Source organism: Centroberyx gerrardi, chromosome 1 (assembly GCF_048128805.1).
Source record: "Centroberyx gerrardi isolate f3 chromosome 1, fCenGer3.hap1.cur.20231027, whole genome shotgun sequence".
NCBI lineage: Eukaryota > Metazoa > Chordata > Actinopteri > Beryciformes > Berycidae > Centroberyx > Centroberyx gerrardi.
The window spans coordinates 2,847,653-2,867,403 of record NC_135997.1 but is presented as its reverse complement, the minus strand read 5'-3'; the positions used below and the strand labels follow the sequence as shown (position 1 = coordinate 2,867,403).

At 42.1% G+C, this 19,751-nt stretch overlaps 2 protein-coding genes across 2 annotated transcripts in view; both read right to left on the bottom strand.

Moving 5' to 3' along the window:
* Positions 1-6,964, bottom strand: part of pacsin3 (protein kinase C and casein kinase substrate in neurons 3) — a 33,330-nt gene extending 26,366 nt beyond the window's left edge. Inside the window, exon 1 of the mRNA XM_071921148.2 lies at positions 6,562-6,964. The gene's annotated coding sequence lies outside the window, so the exon portion shown is untranslated. The remainder of the gene's footprint in view (positions 1-6,561) is intronic.
* A 1,042-nt stretch (positions 6,965-8,006) lies between these two features.
* Positions 8,007-19,532, bottom strand: ero1a (endoplasmic reticulum oxidoreductase 1 alpha). Its single transcript, XM_071921116.2, has 15 exons — positions 19,356-19,532; positions 17,957-18,076; positions 16,846-16,929; positions 16,715-16,756; positions 16,388-16,464; positions 15,691-15,764; positions 14,760-14,880; positions 13,798-13,859; positions 13,680-13,706; positions 12,818-12,910; positions 11,658-11,904; positions 10,979-11,048; positions 10,272-10,358; positions 9,074-9,210; positions 8,007-8,657 (listed from the first exon to the last, which is right to left on the bottom strand). The coding sequence occupies exons 1-15, from the start codon at positions 19,464-19,466 to the stop codon at positions 8,597-8,599; spliced, it is 1,413 nt and encodes a 470-aa protein (XP_071777217.2). The 5' UTR covers positions 19,467-19,532; the 3' UTR covers positions 8,007-8,596.
* Between the last annotated feature and the right edge of the window lie 219 nt (positions 19,533-19,751).

Genomic DNA, 19,751 nt, shown 5'->3' with positions numbered 1-19,751 from the left:
CTGGGGAAGACAGCAGGGTCAGTGGTTAGAGAGAGAGAAGAGAGGGGGATGGGGTGGAGGGGGGGTGTATGTGATGGAGGACCAAGAGAGTGTGATCAGAGATTCGGATCCAAGATTGGGAAATTTCCAGGAGCGAGAGATGATCTGAGGCCCTGCAGAGAGAGGGCTCTGTTGACAGATTCCTTCCTTGGGCCCTCATTTCTAAAAATGTTCTTTGACTTAGATTCCATAAAACAATATGATAAAACACTGGACCTCACTGCCATGGCGGCCATTTTGATCTTATGCCACACTCAGGGTCGGAAACTCTACCCGGAAGAGCAGCCAAGCTATATGTTCTACTGTTGTACTGGCACATCATAAACATTGGGAATCAGACAAAATCTTATCATGTCACAGATTCCCCACTGAAAAACGTATTAGAAACGAATGGATCTCAAGAATCCAGACTGATATAGGTTCGCAATTTAAGGTAAGACATTTGTCCCACTATAGCTAGTTACCAGAATATAGCCTAGTAGCTAGCAGCTAACTAGCTAAGCTAGCTAACTTCCCTGCTAAATTGTTGATCTCAGAATTATGAAAAGTAATTGTTACCTGCTTTGCTGAGTTTGGCATAAAGATCATTTTGTTATAAATCACAACTTTGTCTTGGATTTAAAACATAAACAAAAAAAATGTGTGTAGGTACATTCCAAAAGAAAGACAGAATTCCCATACATTTTCTATTATAAAAATCCATCTTTTTCCAGAAGCAAGATTTTAGCCAGTGCAGATACATAGATCACTGTTTTACACCTTTGACTACAGGCTAATAATATTACTGATGCTTAGTAGCATACAGTCTTTCTCAGTGTGAAACATTTCATAGTGTGGTGGTAAATTTGCAGACTTCACAAAACAGTCTCATGTTTACTATAGGTCAACAGTCCTGAAAATTGTTAGTAACATTTTCCAAAAAAAGACATTTATGGAAATTACTACCATCTGCCAGGGTCTCTTTAATTCATGATGGAAATCTAGACATGCCCCCTAAAATGTATTGGGGGAACCCAAGAGGGGTTCATATGGAAGTACTTTGGATTATGAATAGAGAGGAACATCCACAAAGGCCAATAAAGGATAGGATGGGCCCTCTTGCCCTTCCTAATCACATTATAGTGAAACAATATCGACTCTGGACATCTGGAAAATATCTGTCCAATGACTTGGAGAGAAAGACAAGGAGGTCCTCCCCACTGCCGGTTATTCTGGCGTAATTATCTAGTGTTACAAACATCTTAAGTCAACGTGAGCAGCTCCTAAGAAATTGGCAAGACCTTAAGAAAATAGAGGAATCGCAATTAAGAACTTCTTAATTTTAGTTCAGTTTTATCTTAAGAAATTTTGTGTGAATCTGTCTGTGGCCTCCTGAGCCATCTAGTCCATTAACCATCTGAAGGCATCCAAAAGCTAAAGCTGACCCTTGATCCAGAACCTTCTGGAGGCCAGTAAACTGTCAGGCCTGACTGACAGAACACAGCAGAGCCATTGAAAAAGGGCAAAAGGGATGGAAGGAACGAGACGCGACGACTGAAAGACGTCAGGAATGAGAGGGAGTAGCTTGGGATGAGCGGTGGAAACGAGGGAGGAGGAGGAGAAGACGAACCGGGGAGGGATGGGCACTCGCCATCTCTCCATGTTGAAGGCATGTGAAACAGACACAGATATCTGCTCCCTAGCTGGGAAACAAAAGGTTTATGAGCCAGAGAGACGCAGTGGGGTAGCGGGGAGGAGGGGGTTCGACAGCACATGGCAGCACATTGAGAAACACACACAAGCAGCTTCTGATGTGGTTTCTACAACACAGCTTATCGGCATGTGGAGCTGATTTGCAGAGCTTCAACACAAATGAGGTAGAATTGTGTGCACACATACACACACCAGCTAAGTGAATCAATCACAAACACTAGAAGGACCAACACAATCTGGAGAGATCTGCATCTAGGCTACTACAGGCTGGGAAGAGAAATAAGGGGGTTGGGGGCGGAGGGAGAGAGAGAGAGCGAGAGAGATAGAGAGACAGAGGGAGATTCTGGTTGTCGGTTTATGCAGAAGTGGGTCAGGGCAGGGAGGGCGGAGGGTTGGGGGAGGCGAGACCAGGGAAGGGAGGGATGAGGAGGGAGGACGGATAGAGAGGCAGGTCCAGACCTCATAAGCTGCACTAGAAAACTCACGGTCATTAATCTGATTAATGTACACCAACAGTTTCGCTGCAAACAGGCCTGTGTTATGTTTCTAGCTAGCAGTGGCCTCCACCAGCATTAAGCTCCTCTGCTAGCTTACTTGCTACATTCCAGCAGAGCTTGGGTTTGCAGGAGTGTGTAGGTACACATCAGGGCCCGCAGGCTTGAAGCATTTATGAACGAGACTGCTGAGAAAACTCTGTGCTACTTTTTTGAATCCAGCCACAGCCACTGTTGCTCTGCCAACAGCCGACTAAACAACAGAGCTGGAGAAGCAGCTGTACCACACAGCGCTGCTATGTGGCTGGCTGCACTCCTAGCCATTTTTTATTTTCTTTCCAAAATAAGAGATCCACCATTTGAAAGAAAATGATAACTACAACAATTGCAAAATGATTGCTAGTGTGAAAGTTAAGCACATTATGAATTACTATTAGAAGTCCTCTTAAGACATTTGCTTACTAGTTGTTTTTGAAGTAACTGAGGTATTTAAAAAAAAAAAAGAAACATTCAGCATTTCGCCATGAAACCCTTCATGGATTTGCCTGGGAAATGCCCACAAGCTGTTTCATTTAAGCCCAGTTTCCATGCTGCTGCCCATCCCATACTAGTGCTTGGCTATGTGTGGGGCTTCTCTGAAACGCCAACAGGACTTGATTCTCAATGCTTTTCCGGCCCCAGTGTCGTCACAGACTCCACGTTAGCACACACATGCTGAGGCAGAAGATTGAAAGGAGCGTATGCAGAGCGTAGTCCCTTCTCATCTTCACAGCCAGCAATACCAAGGCTTAACTCACACATACCATCGACTGAGAACTCACAAAATCAAGGTATTAAAGGATCAGCATGTAGCTGGTAGTGGATGATATTGCAAACAAAAATGCCAGGTGCAAAACACAGAAACCAATCCCGTCACACACTAAATTCTGAATACAGCATGTATGTTTACCTTGAAATGTTATTATGCTACTATAAGCACAACAAGCATGACTGTGCACAGTTAATCTGCAATCCAAAAAACACAGTTAACTATATGCTACACAGGACCAGCATAGACCAAAAGCAGACAGGCATTATTGAAGAGCAGAGCCCAGACAGCGTGACAGCAAAGACTTACCTTATCAGAGACGAAAACAGATGGACAGATGTCCAAACGGAAGACAGCCTATGTCTCCGAGGGCCTGAGAGAGAGAGGGATAGACCGAGACAGAGAGATCCCTCAGAAATAGATGTGTGGATGGAGAAAACAGCAGGAGAAAAACAGAGAGAGGCTTGTTAGAAAGCGGTCCAGGCAGCAGCATGCGGTTAGCTCCCCTGTAGCTCAGTCTGCAGCCCAGGACCAGGCAGGCTGTTCACAACCAGCTGCCTGTTATAGGGCCGGGTGCTGGAAGGTGGCACATTCTGGGTGTCACAGTGAAATGCCACACATGGAGCCTGTAGTGGAGGGCTAATGAGACGGCTGGAAACCAGCGGCCCCTATAAGAGGAGGTCAGAGGAGTTACCTCACACCTCTAAAATTACCTGCCTGGGAAATGACTGGGGGGGAAGGGGGACAGAGGATGAGTCAGAGGGATGTCAGCACTTCAAGACTCAATAAGAGTTCATCAATGATTATCCAATTAATTAATCCTTTTGTACTATGGCATTTTCAACATTTAAAGTGGTCGTTATCAATTAATTACCTCCCCAACAAGGATTCACCCCTGTTAGATAGTTTGTTTGTCTGTCAGCAGGATATCTAGTTATGAACAGATTTCCATGAAATTTAGCCTAGTAGACAGACAGGACTTCATTAGATTTTGGTTGTGATCCAGATCTGGGATTTGCGCTTTTAGACGATTATCGTTTTTTAGCCATAACTATGAAACTAACAGGGTGCCTTCAAGTTTTAGCATTTAACTGATCTACTATTCAAGTTGAATATATGACTCTTGGGTCATTGTGCCAGTCAGTCATGATCGCTTCACAACCCGGAGCTGAGCAGCCCTCCCATCCATCCTCTTTACTGGGAATACAGCTATGAATCCAGTTGGTTAGTAATGCACATCAAACGCTGAAAAAATACATGCTGCTTCTTGACAGAGGTTAGATACTGGAGAGCAGTGAGAGGATTGAAGCAAGGTCAGCTGTCACTGTGTAGATCAACGCTGCTGTTGGCACTGAGGCACAAAGATCGGCCTTTTCAAATCACATCCACAGCAGAACATCAACACATTTCATATGGTATTCTCCCATACTGTAACGCCTGCTGACTACAGCTCCACCTGTGTCAAACTGACAATGGTACATCCAAGGAGAGGAGAGAAAACAAAATAAGAGAAGATTACAGAGAGGCAGAGTGCAGAGGAGGAGAGATTGAGCCGAAGAGAGGGACAACTCAGCCTTGTTCCCATAGACAGCTGTGCTTCCAGCCAGCCAGAAGCTCTTATTTCTAAACCACATCAGTGAGGCCATGTTGGGCCAGGACGGCCTCCATGCCAGCTCTCCAGGCTCTGCAGAACAGGGGACTCTGGCTGGAGCCTGACTTGGCACAATCTGTTGCACGTCGCATCGAGGATTGCCAAAGATTAACCCTAAACCTACTTCCTGTAGTGTTCACATTTGCCTCCAACAACGCTAACCGAACCCTCGCTTTCTGGAAAATGCAAGCACAAAACTGATCTAGTCTAATAACATACAGCTTTAGGCTGTTGAAGGCGGTCCTTTCAGAAAATAATCTAAAGAAAAATCGTAATTAAAAGAGAAAAAACGTGTAAATATATATTAACGGTGATTTAAGGGATCCCTTACATTTCTCAGAATGTACATTTAATGTACATGGCTCATTTTAATTTGTCTCATTCTTTCTATCCCTTGTGTCTTTTTAAATTTCTTTTTATCTTTTAATTCTTTGGACCCTTGTGTTATTTTTATTCCTTTTGTTCTGTTCCTTGTTTTTATGTAAAGCACTTTGCAAACTCTTTTAATATTTATCAGAATGCAACTGGCTGTGTTGCTGCATCTTGTAGTTAATTGGAAAAACCCAAAATGACAAAAACTCAGAAATTAGCAATCTCACTTTACCTGCTGGGAAATTATCAACGAATAATTCGGTGTCATCTAACATGTTGTCATGATATGTGGCAAATTCTGACAGAAACAAATGATGGGGGACCTTTTCAAATGGTTTCTACTCTTGTCAACTGGGGTTTTAGAAACTGGGTTTAAGCTGTGGTGCCACTAGAAGCCATGGAAGAATAACATAACACAAAGTGAAGTGGGTACCATCAAACTTCTCTTCTTTGCAGCGTATAAGAATAAGTTTGGTGTCCTAAGATAGCCTGCACTCTCTGGTTTCTGTTTTTGGCCGTTCTGAGTGGCTTCAGACGCTGATCTCTAAAGTTTCGATATCAGCAACACTGGATAAGTAGGCCGACTGGGGGAGAGCTGACACACTGGGTGGGAGTTGACGCTCTGCGTTGACATATTTCACGTTTCCATGAAATTCCACTTGCTTGGCAGGGGGTTGGAGTCTGGGACTGGGGGCGGGTTCGGCCTCCCTGCCCCACCCCCATGGGTCCTGCTATACTCTAAGCCAGGGGTTCCCAAACTTTTTCACTCCAAGGACCCTCCATATCGATTCCTATTAACCCATGGACCACCAGTTGATAGGATTTCATCCCAGAGGAACCACATCTGAGAAGATTTTTTCCAATTAGATATGACTTAGTGGAGAATTTGGAGAATGTTGCAACAGTTGGGACTGAAACTGTGATCGGAGTAGCCCAATTCATACATTTTCTCATGGGGTAGAGTTTCAGAAATTATTGGAGAAAATACTGGGGACTCCCTTTAACCCTCTCAAGGACTTTGGGAACCCTTGCTCTCATTAAATAGCCTACTAGTAGCCCCTATACAGTATGTAGCTGTGCCTAGCTGTCAACGCTCTGGCATGGAAAGCCTCTCAGCCAAGTTCCGTGTATTGCCAAAGATATAGGTTGGCATACACATGAATTGTTTTCCTAAATTTCAAAAAGTTTGGGAAATAATAATAGATTGTATACAGTGATGCAGTGGAAAATAAAATAAAATCCCCCCAAAAAATCAACTTCACTAACAGAAAAGCATGAATTTCTGCTTTTCCCTTACAAAACTGTATCTTCACAGCAGACTGATACCACTAACTTTGATGTAAACTATAGAGTATAGGTGGGTTTACCTTCCACTCCATCCCTGGTTATATAGGCTCCACTGTATTCCCAGCCTACACAGTATAATATGTAGCAATACAGGCACACAGTGTGTCAACATGTGGCCGCTTCACTTCCATCTGCTTGTTGCTGTTCAAATCATTTACCTGCAGCTCCTGTCGCTTTGCTCCGACCTGCAGGAACAAACCAAACCCTTCTGCTGCCGCTCGCCTGTGTTTCCCTCCAGCTGCACAGCCGATAGCTGGATGATTGGGTGTTATCCTGGTGAAATGAACGCGGTCAGTCCCCCTTTACTCCCGAGCAGGCTGAGACATTTTGCCTTTGGAAGTTTACTCCGCAGTCAGCCGTCGGCCCCCCTCAGCCATTACAATGACATGATCCGACTTCAAGCCTCTCTTCTTCTAGAAATTCACCAGCACATGATCATCGGTTGATTGTTTGTTTTTTTTGCCTCCTCCCAAAAAAAAAACAGATGTAGTCCTTAGCCTATATTAAATGGAAAAAGTGCAGCGTTGACTTCTTGTGTAAAATAAAGAGTTTCGGCTGGAGCTGAAGTGTTTCCCCCTCCGATGCTGCTGGCGTCGTTGTGTTGAGGTCTCTGTAATCAGATGCTGCTCGCCACAATATCCATTCATCCTATTACAGACCTTAACCCTTCACTGTCTGGAGCCAACCGCCAGCACGGCTTTATGCCGCATTCAAGTGCTGTCGGGAAAAAACGACGCTACAGGTTGAGCGCTCATAAACCACAGAGGAAAATGATACTCGTACACAGTTTTATATATATATCATCAATCTGCGATGTTCAATGCATTCCAGCAGTTCTCTTATGATGAATTATGTGTTGTAATTCAGTTTTTGGTGTAGGTTACTCACCCTCCCTCAACCTGCATCATCTACTTCTACTTCAGTTAGTGATTTCCTACATTTCCCAGAATGCCTTTCAATAACCCCCAAGAGAAGGGGCGTGAGTTTGGTGGAGAGAGCAAGAATTCTACTGACAGCGATAGTGACAGCAAGAGAGCGAGTTTTTCCAGTTTATAAAAAGTGAGTCGCACCCCTACTCAAAACATTGCACTGCATTGTATTCTGGTCTCTTTCCTGGTGCTGTGGGTGGAGAAATTGATCTGTCTTTTCTACAATGGAACATATATTTATACATATATTTTTTCTAAAATTAAACAGCAGCCACAAAATTATTACTTTTGTTACAGGGTCCAGGTGTTATTATTTACGAGCAGCACTTGAAGGCAGCATTAGGCCAACCCAGCCCTGCTGATAGTTCTCTCTCTCTCTCACACACACACACACACACACACACACACACACACACACACACACACACACACACACACACACACACACACACACACACACACAATCTATCTCAGTCACACAGAATGATGGGTCTTGCTTCTGAAAACTAACAGCTCATACAGGCTGAAAAGTCTGGAGAGATTGATTGACTGATTTTTCGGCCCATTGGTCTAAATAATATGTAAAAAGTATTTTCAGTCCACAACACTTCACTGTAATTCACTGCCTATGTTTCTTGTTAATTTAAAATCTTAAGTCTTTCCAAAGCAAAAACATTTGTATTTATTTGTGTTGATGAGTAGATCAGACAAAACATTAAGATCAGTTTGGTTTGGAAACAGCGCCATCATCAGGACAGCAGCATAATAACACACTGCAGGTCTGGTTGGAGACCTTTAGTCAGTTCAAGGCAATTATTTGAAATGATTTCATTGATTAAAGCAAGCTCTTCACAGAAAGCACAGACATTTTCTGAATTCCTAAATAAAAAGTATTGAGAAACAGTGGCAGTACAACAGTAGCTCACACTGTTCAGCCTCTCCTCATAGTTGGGATTATTAAGGTTTTGTATTACAGAATATTTTGAGCCATATCAACAATGACAGGCACTTGGAGAAAAGCTAAAATAATGATAAGTGTTACATTTGTCAAAAGTGCACATTTCATTTTGCTCCATGAAAACAGGCTTTTATGGGTTCCTGAAAAACAAGAACTTTTGGCAGCCTTAACTTTGCGTGGCAGTCTAGAGGAAATTTTCAGTTTGGATGGTCAGATGGAGGCTGGCAGTGGCCACAAATGTCCAGGTTGGAAGTGTGCAGACCGACCCTGGCAGTCGTGAAGACGGCGAAGCCAGGCTTGATGCCGTCACCGCTCCTCCACCAGCAGCGATCTGAAGTTCTGCAGCTCCCTGATGCTCGTGGAAATCCTGAAGGACATTTCAAGAAGAGATTTTTATTCCTAGGGATGCGTGCACATATGTTATATACAGCACAGCACTTGCAAAACAGTAGCAGACATCAGGAATGTCACTATTAAAGTTCTGATTCATCTTATTACATTTGCTCACAAAATAGACACATTTTTAAGAATAATCATCTGTGTTATTGAAATATTTCTAAATCAATTTCAGGTAGAAAAAACTTTCTAAAATGTATACATAGCATGTGGAAGAAATGAAACCCTTTGTATGTTTTCTGTATTATCTTTGAAACTCAAATACTAGAGAACAGAAAAGTCAGCACCCTAACTTGCATTGAAAGACCAAACATTTGGCAGATGGTACATATTGTTGTAATGATATTATATTATATTATTATTATATTATGGGACAGGCTCTCATACCTTCCAAAGGCATTGAGGAGGGAGACGATCTCCTGGCGGCTCAGCTGGAAAGCGGGCTGTTGGACGCTAGATTTGGGCAGAGCCTCAATCTGTCGCTCTGAAAACAAAACCTTTAGGGCTGTGCCTAATCCCTGGGTCTGAAGGGGCGAGAGACACACAGAGAGAGAGAGAGAGAGAGAGAGAGAGAGATTAAAACAACAAACAAATCACAATTCAATGATTAAGAAAAGAGCATGCATATCCTGGTTTGCCATCAAAGCTTCATTCACCCTCCACCCACAGAACAAACAAATTCCCATACTGAACAGGAACGTTCTGGTTGTCCGTGCCATTGTATATTTATAAATACTGTGATACAACTATTAGATTACATTTGATGAGATTTTGATGATCTCCATGGGGAAAGCAAAAACTCCCTCATTGTTGGCAGAACTATTCTTTGGGTAACAGAAATTTTGCATTAAAGGATGAGTTCGGCGAATTTGGACCTATATATAATGAGTCTCTTCCATCCCTGTAGTACTCGGACCCACAGACAATATTGTCTCCAGAGTCAGCTGTCAGTTGAAACAGCTCCGCTGCCTCTTGCTGTTAACAATCAGTCCAAACTGTTTGTCAAAATATCTCCTAAAAAGCTGTTTGTGGCTCCATGGGGAGTTGAGAGGAAACATGACACAGTTCCTCCATTATGACATTATGACTTTCACTAATCAGGAAATCACAGAACTATTTTTCTCTGCTGCAGCACAGAGCGCTGTGGGGTGAAAGGTCGTTCCTGGCGGAATGATCTAGTTCTGGACGGTCAGGTCAGATTGTAAACAGTAGAGTTCAGTAGAAGACGATCCACTGAGTGGAAACGGTGCGGTGCCGCTGCTTTCCGGGCCGTGGAGAGAAATACGTCGGTCGTCTCCATATCGTTTTCACAGACTGGATTTTTTGGAGATATTTTGACAAACAGGACTCATTGTTGCAGCAAGAGGCAACGGAGTTGTTTCAACTGACAGCTGACTCTGGAGCCAATCTTGTCTGCAGGTCCAAGAACTATAGGGATGGAAGAGACAAATTGTATATAGGAACAAAATCGCCAAACTTATCCTTTAAAGCAGTAGCATCATGGATCACACACTGTGCCACAATGGTGAGCTTTAGAGAATGGTTTGGTAAGAGCCAATCCAGTGCATGAGTCCTCCTGACTCACCTGTAGTTTCCCCCACAGCCGACATTTGAAGCAGCCCACGCAGTCCATGATCCTGGAGATGTTGAGGAAGGACAGCCTGATGTCCTCCTGAGGTCGACACCACACAGCAGAATACACACATTGTCATTTTTGGGCTGAAGCAATATGTTCAAACACTTTCAAAATAATACAGACAACTTGTGTCCAACACAATCCAACCGACAACATCAAGGTGATTCTGTGAAAGATCAGGGTTTCATTTCTGACTTTCCCAGAAATGGGGGGGCGCTCTCTCACAGCTACAAGTGAGTTTTGCAACACATTTATCGCAAGAAGTGTTGCAAAAGTCAAGGCGTGCAGATTCGTCACTTTGTGATGCAAGAGAGCACATTTGTGAAGTTGCAGTGATCGATTCGAGAGGTTGTAATCACGGAGTTGTGGTTGTACTGGAAAATGGACTCAAGTAGAATAAATAAATATGAGTAAATGTTGGATTACAAGTTTGCAGCTGTCACTGAATTCATGTAAATATCAATCTACACATTTGTGAATATTTTTTCTGTGACTTCACATTCATTTTTGTTCTTCAAGTTCTCACATCGTATTTTACAAGTTCTCACATCAAGTCTACAAGCTCTCGCATTTTGCAACATATTTACCTTCATAGTATTCTCCTTTAAAAATAAGTTATAAACCTGTCCATTACAATAGGTAAAATGGTTGCAGACCTTGAGCTTGGCTGCCTCCTTTTCATCCCCAGCAAACAGAGAAGCCTCGTCAAAGTGCAGAGGGAAAGAGCTGCAAGTGTTGAGAAAGAGAGGAATCATTAAAAAATGGCTATACGTCACACGTTAGTAATAGCAACCGCACCACTGGCTACTAAGAAATTAAGACATTTAAATAGTATATTAGTCTTTATTGCTGTAACCTGCTTGGAATAAGTCTGGAGGTTGTTGTCAACACTAATACTTTAACCGTTTCGTTTCTAATATAGTTTATATGTTATGAATAAAGGTTATTATAGTAAATTAAACTAAACCTAAGACAAAAACATGGTTGTAAACTGAAGTAAAAATAAAAATGAGACTATGAAAAAGCTCTTGAGTCTGCTGATGCAGCAGGAAACCAAGTGGGACCAAGTTTAAGTTAGTTGAGGACGTATTGAAAAATTAATTTAATAATAAACAAACATACAAACATGCTCCTTCTGAACTTTAAAAAATACCTGATTAAAAAAAAAAAACAACCACAACCAAAAATACTAAAATTACAATTGAAATTTTAAACATTCGTAAAAAAAAAAAAAAAAAAAAAACTAAACTAAAACTACCAAAACCCCACACTGAAAACGAACAAAATCTAACTAAACTGAAATGATGAATGCAGTAATCTGCTCTCTGGTCTGACCTGGCCAGCTGCAGGATGTCCAGCAGCAGGTGTTTGTGTGTCCGGTCCTGGTCCGGCTGGCCGGTGTACAGCTGGACGGACGGCTGCTGGAAGAACGGCAGAGCTTTGGCCAGCGCGCGCAGCTCGATCAGGTACAGGAAGTAGAGACTGCGGAGCCTCTTGGGCCCCTCGCCGCCCGTCAGCTCCGAGTCGAAACGCTGCTTGAACTCCAACACGTTGTGACCCCACTTGCTCTGAAACCAGTTGTCTGAAGGAAACAGGAGAGGAGAAGAGGAGATCTGGTCTTCATCAGGGTCCAGACTTTTTAATTACTTTTGTACCAGCAGACGGCATGCCTTGGGGAGCCAGTGTATTCTTCATGGGGCTGTTAACGTTACATTGATGATGACGGACAGAACAGAGTGCTGTCTGTCTAATTTACGCAGCATTGTCTGTATTTTTTGCGTACGTCAAAAGTTGAAACAATTTGAACTTTTTCCAGACTGCAGTATACGTAATTATCTGTTACTGTTCACTAACCTATGACGATGGCGGTGGAGGTCACCTTTTCTCTCGATTTTCAAAATGGAAGAGCAACTAATTTGACTCGTATGCAGCTTCCAGAGCCGTATGAACAGCAGCCTGCCAGTTTACAAAGACAGAAGCAGATCTAGTCTGGCCTGGTATAATATTGGTGCAGTGATTGTTCTTCCAGGTTGGTTGAATAGAAACACAATGTTCAAATTGTGAATCCTGATACTGATATATTAGTTGGCTAGCAAGCGTAGCTATACGAGAATGGCAATAGCAAGGAGCTTGCGCTTGTCGAGATCCATGTTTCTGTGTTTAAAGATTATCCACCGCCTTCTTTCAAAAATGTCTCGCCCTCATTTTGCATTCCAGGCGGACAAAGAAAGGAGAGTGACGGATCCATAAACAAACTTAAAACTTTCATCCACTTCTGTCTGTGCTGCCTTGTTTTTTTTCCCCTCGATTGGAGATCGAAGTTTTTACACTTTTGGATAGTGATTTTTTTTACTAGCAAGAAATCTCCAATATGACCTATAGTTAACTAAGAAAAATCTAATTCTTCATTCAAGCAAAAAAAAAACAACAAGATTCACTAATAAGAAAGAGAGAGAGGGATTGAATAAATGAATGTGAAGGTGTTTGTGTCTCACCATCCAAGAGGTATCTGGCACTCAGGTGGATGTTGATGCTGGCGTGGAGGCCAGAGACGAGCCGGTAGAAAGCCCTCTTCTCCACACACTGACCTGAACCAGGAGAGAGAGAGTTAGCAATACTGAAACTGAAGAACAACACAAAACAGTGTTTGCAGTGACGCTCTCTGTCTGTTGGCTTATCGGTCTGCCTTGTTAAAGCGGCAATAAGCGAAATCTTCTGACCACTAGAGGGCGACAGAAACCGCAACACATTTGTAAATAACACACAGCAAAGGTACTGCACTACGGAGGCCTACTAAGGACAAACCTAGCAAAGCATCATGCATAAAGGCTAACAGCTAAGCTAACCGTACCTACGGAGAAGTGTCACCGGTTACCAGTCTCACTTTGACAGATTTTTCTCCTGCTGAAGGTTACATGTCCCACAATGACAAGTGAAGAGGCAGGTAGCAAGTTTACTAGTTTAACAAGTTTACTAGTTTAACTATTTTACTAGTTTAACTATTTTACTATTTACTATTTTATTTTTCAGGAAAGGGAGGGGGTGAGAACCGCTTTTAACAGTGAGGGAGGAGGAGCCAAGCTAGTTTTTAAAATCTGAAAAGCTACTGACTGAACCGGGAGGAGCTTCGTTCAGGAGCTGAATTTGACAACAAGCTTTAGAAAAGAAGTGAAAACAGCAACACAGCTGCTGCTGTGTGGATATTGGGTTATATCATTATGTCTCAATGAAATCTCCACATAGCACACATTAGGTTCAGGATAAGGTCTGATATCGCTTATTGCAGGTTTAGGGACAGTATCTCCTTTATTCTCTCTCTCTCAATCACCTTCAGGATGTTCAGCGACACCTGCTTACCTTCCAGCCAGCTGTAGAAGGTCCTTGCTGAAAATAAAAGCAGTGCTCTCATCAGACAGTGAATTCACGACTTAAATGCAGTGAATCATGGTGCGACGTAACAGTAAAGGCCGCTCACCCTCGCTTCCTGTACTGCTGTGGAAACCGGTAGGATTTAGCGGTCGCTTAACAGTATAAGGTCTGTGGGAGGGAAGACAAAGTGTTTAAAGGCAAGGTTCAGGATATTTATAACCCTATCCTACTCATCACTAACCAGGGCCCACCTCCTTTTTACCATTTGTCAGTAACCCCGGTGTATTTCCCTACCAACTACCAACGGATCCATTACACTGTTATATATCATCAATCTTTCATCTACCATTCCAGGAATTAATATGTGATGAAGCGTTGTAATTTACTTTTTTGGTGTACCCACTTTCCCTCAACCTTCCTCGTCTACTTCTGCTACAGTTAGTGACTTCCTATGTTTCCCAGAATGCCTTTGAACAACCCCCAGAGAAGGGGCATGAACTTGTTCCTTTCAGTATGGGTTTTTTTTACATGTAGGTGGAGAGACAGAGCGACAAACGAGTTTTTTCAGTTGAGAAAAAGTTAGAGTCGCCCCTTACTGAAACCCAAACCTGTCTCTCTGCTGCATTGCATTCTGGTCTCTCTCCTGCTCCTGTGGGTGGAGAAACTGGTCTCTCTCCTCTTCTATGATGGATTTCTCCCTGTATGATTGTTGAACGTCTCTCGGTGCAAAATGGCGGCTCTAGAAAGAAGCCCTCGCTCTTTGATTCTGAGGGACTGACACCAAAACCTGACGATGTTTTAGATCGCTGAAACATTTTCTGATATCAAACTCCATTGTAGCTGCCAGAAATATCTGGAGGTGACAACACGTTGTCTACGATTGGCCAGTTATCCACGAAGAAGAAAAATAAAACAAACTACTAAATGGACCCAGGAATTCAAGAACCATCACCAATACCTCTTTTTTAAACAGTGTTAAAGTGTTTTAGGGTGGATTTCTCCTTCAAGACATTTGATGAAAAATGTGCTGTAATCCAGTTCTGTGGTGTAAATTCTATGCTCATTTACTTGAAGCAGTTTTCCTCATAGATGCTGTTCCAGATCTGCCAGGCCTCTGGCCCCTTGTAGCCGGTGTAACGCTCTGGGTTCAGCAGCAGGTCCACATACTGGGAGTCTGGGGACTCTTCATCTGGAACAGCAACATGTGGGTCAAAGCTCAGACAGCCAGTCACAGATCACAACACCTTTAGTCTGATGAGTTTGATCCATAGTCGTGTAATGTGATAATATTCCACCAGGGTTGGGGAGTAATAGAATATTTGCAATGGTTTTGCGTTATTTCAAAGAGTAACTAAACCTTAGACCATTTCTGTGGGTTTGCTGCCATCTAATGGTTAAAAGCGTGCTATGTCACCACCTGGCACCAAAGATCAGCCAATAGCAGATGGCAATTGCAATAGCACGCTTTTAACCATCAGATGGCAGCAAACCCACAAAAGTAGTGCAGGGTTTAGTAAAGTAATTGTATTCCATCATATTACCCCAACCAAAAAAAATGTATTCTGATTACAGGTACTTGTGAAAAATTGATTACTTCTGGGAATACTTTTAAAGTGAAGGCAGTTGTTCTACATCTTTATACAATTTGGCACAGAAGGAAATTGGTGTTTGTATGCAAACCTGAAATAAATTTAGTGAAGTTTGTAATTTTTCACTTTTTCTCATACGTCAAATATGGCAATCTAAGTAAAGTAATCTGAAAGTAATTGAAAGTAATCAGAATATATTACTGAGTTTGGGTAATCCATTTTTTTTTTTTTTGGTATTCCAGTTAGTTTGTTCATTTGCACTTTGGTAGCTACATTATTATGCTGTGCTTGGAAAATCATGTTTTGAATAAAATCTGTAGTTACAGGTTGACTGACTGACTGACTGACTGACTGACTGACTGACTGACTGACAGATTGATTGACTGATTGATCAATTGATTGAATACTACCATCAGCCACACAGAAGCGCTCTGCCTCATCATCGTGTTTGTTCCAGTCCTGCAGAGCCTCTCTGGTCTCCTCACTGGAAAAGACAAAAGAGCGGTCAGTTGGTTCAGCTTTGACCTTTTGACTGAACATCAGCATGTATGTCCAGAGGTCAAGGGTCACGCAGGAGATTCAATCTGTCAATGTATAAATACTTGTGGCACAGGATGCTTTCTATTCACAAATGGTTCAGAATGAGCTCTATTCCTCTGTTAAATTTATAACCCAATTTACTTTCTGCATCAACTGACACAAACCTGGATCGAGCTGCAGCCACAACATCTCTTAAAGGTGCTGCAAATAACATTTCATCATCAATAAATCATCACCACATTAATTTTTAGATAGTAGTATAACTACCATAAACAAACAAGACCATCAGTGAGAAGCCTGTCAGTCTCTATCAGCCTCTACTCTGCATTTTCCATTGTTTCTCCACCTGGTTAGCCTGCTTCCAGACTCCTGAATCTCGACATGCCCACTCTTCAGATTGACAACTTCATCACAACTTCAAAAATGCACGGAGATTAATCTGAAAATATGGTTGGTTATCTTAATTCTTTAAAAAAAATAACTTAACAAGGTTTTCATTCAGCAGCAGTGATATTGTGCCTTGAATGCCTGATCCAATATAGGATGATTGTGTGAATCCAAACAAACCTGAGGGAGACATCTACAGCTCCAAGACGCTCCGCTTTCTCACACTCACTCAGCTGCTCGTTTGCTTCTGCTGAATACTGTACACACACACATACACACACACACACACACACACACACACGCTGTTCAAGTCATCAAAGTACAAGTCAGAGTCAAGTCCCAAGTCACCAGAACCCAAGTCAAGTCAAGTCTCAAGTCTTCTCTTCATGCATCAAGTCAAGTCTCAAGCAATGAATACTGTGACCCGAGTCTGACTCGAGTCCCTGTGTGAAACGATTCCTCCATTATTCCAACGAGCTCCACCTCAAGTCTGCTGTCCTGGCTCACCTTGTTGTGGCTGGAGGATCGGATTCCCTCCGGCACGTCGCTCTGTGGAACGGAGCAGACTGAGGTTTTTACAGCTGAAGTGAACGAGTGTTTGGTTTGCTTGCAGCAGGCGGATGTGCGGAGGAACTCACCGGAGAGCAGGGCTTCACCGCGCAGAGTCTCAGACCGCACCGGCCGCTGTCCGCCCAGAACGGACACGGCTTCTCCAGGTTCACCTGAGCCAGAGGGAGGTGATGGAAAAACTGCTCAAATCCTTTACTGAAGTAAAAGTAGCAGTACCGTAATGGAAAAATACTCTAGTAAAAGTAAAAGTCCAGCGTTCAAAGTTTTACAGTAGCATTAATAACGTATTAGCAGTAAAAATGTACTTAAAAACCACTTCTACCTTAACGTCCCTCATGCGAGATCATCATTATAAACACGTTTTTCAGCCAAGCTTTGTTCAAACCTACACACCCTGATTTTAAATTCTAGTCCAGATCCCAAGGTTTCCGAAGACACCAAATGTGTCATTCTGAATTACAGGGTCAGGTGTATAAAATGGTCCAGAAACATCTAGATTTTTTTCCATTTGTTGTAATGGTGCAGCCAGGCGTGCTGTATAGCTTCAATGAAGCGTTGGAACAAGCAGATACGGAATATGGATGTGACGCTGTACAGTTTGGAAAAAAACTTTTCTAATGTTAAGTAAAAGTAGCAATACCGTAATGGAAAAATACTTCATTAAAAGTAAAAGTTCTGCATTCAAAAATGTACTTTAGTAAAAGTATAGAAGTATTAGCAGCATAAATGTACTTAAGGGAAGTAAAAAAAGTAAAAGTCCTCATTCTTTCAGAGTGTTAAATTATTGAAGCATTAACCTGTAAGAAGTATTTTAATGTTGTCGGTCTAACTGCTCCATATACTGTTGGGGAGTTTAAACTCTAACAAGGCAACATATTTTATGAGCTTATCATATGTTTTGCATGTAAAATATTCAGATAAATGTAGTGGAGTAAAAAGGACAATATTTCCCTAAATGTAGTGGAGGAAAGTAGAACGTCTCACAAAATGGAAATACTCAAGTAAAGTGCCAGTGCTTCAAAACTGTATTTAAGTACAGTACTTGAGTAAATGGACTTAGTTGCTTTCCACCTCTGGTCTCAGTACATATCATTGGCAGGGGAGAGGACTGTTAGTGTGTGTGTGTGTGTGTGTGTGTGTGTGTGTGTGTGTGTGTGTGTGTGTGTGTGTATAAGTTACCTTGTAAAATCTGAAGTAGTCCGACTCCAGCAGATGTTGAAGTTTGGGGTGCAGCTGGTCGTTGTTGAAGGCATCGATGGTTTCCACATCGCAGGCGCAGTCGTCCAGGTTTCCTGAGAGCTGAGTCAGACCAAACACAACTTCACCTTCAGCATGGAAGATGATTGACTAATATTTGTAAAGTCAGGAGGTGTGGTGAATAAAAACATTAGCAGTCGGAAGACTTCCGCTGCTGGCTCAGTAACACCCACTCACCAGAACAGAAATAGAGAAAGACTACAGTATGTAACAGTAATTAAGATAATGATATAAATACACACAGGGCTGAAATATTACGCTAGTGTTTTGAAAGTCCACTCCACAGTCCAGACACAAGAACAGTATCATATTAAAGCCACAGTGGACACTGCTGGCTCAGCAACATTCAGAAACCATCAAGCAGATTCAGAATATTATCATGTTGAGGGCAACAACAAGTAGAGATGGGACGATCTGCTTATCTCACGATACGATTCGATACGCGATATGAGGTTCAGGATTCAATACAACCACGATACGATGTAATAAATAAAAGTTCAGTGACAACAAAGTCTGGCAGAGTTATGTTTAAACACAAATCTTTCTAGCGATGGCATTGGCTCGCTAGAATGTAAACAACAATTTAAAGTGTCATTACAAAGTGTAAATAATATACTTTGGATGGAGAGCTTGTGAAATTGTGATGGTCAAGCGTCTCATTTGTGATTACTACAGCAGAATAAAATGGAGCTGATATCACCATTCATTTTTCATATTGTCACATTTTTGTATTGCACTATATTGAATTTCAATATATCATCCTATCCCTAATAACAAGGCATCAATCAAATTTAACTTTAAAATGTTTTTAGTTGAGTCTTAGCATTTCCTTAAACAGGTTGCTGTTTTTTTAGTCAGTAGTCACTATTTTGAGAAAAGGCATTAAAGGCACTGAAAATTACTCAGTACCTAATAATATTTGAACTAGCATCTATTATATAGCAATTGATGCAATTACAATATGTAATGTAATACTTTATTTATATAGCACCTTTCAAAACCGAGGGTTACAAAGTGCTTCACAATAAAATACTAAAACACAGCAAAGACATCAAACTACAGGATAAAACAGTCAATACACGCACAACAAAAACAAGGCAGGATATTAAAATGCAAAGATAGAAAATAAGAATATAAAATAATATCAGTGGTCAGGGAAAGCAAGGGAGTAAAAATGTGTTTTTAAACGTAGTGACTATTAGCTGAAACAGTGACTAGACTATTGATTAAAACATAACTACTGCCTAACTTGTAGTGACTGGTGCTTCTCAGAGGATAGATGGTGAAGCGGCCTGTGTGCAGAACGTGGTCTGACTCTCACCTGACAGAAACACCTGCTGTCCGCCTGCGGGAGGAGGAGGAGGAGGAGGAGGAGGAGGAAGAGGAGGAAGATGGACCCGGACAGCTTCACCTTCACAACACACTGCTCCATCTCTGTCTAAAACCTACAGCACACACACACACACGCACATATATATCTATACACACACAGCATGTAAGACCCTGCGCTTCTTCTGAAAGGCAGCAGCTGGAAGAAGGCGGGGATCAATATGAAGTTTGCTTCCTCATGTTGCCTCATTTCCACTCGGCTACGTGAAATACGTGACCAGTTGACATGAAGCTTGACCTGGGGGAGTTCCCGTGCTGTACCGATACATTTCACTGCAGGCTACACCTCACGATATGTTTACATGGGCGTTTCAAAATTTGCAAATGC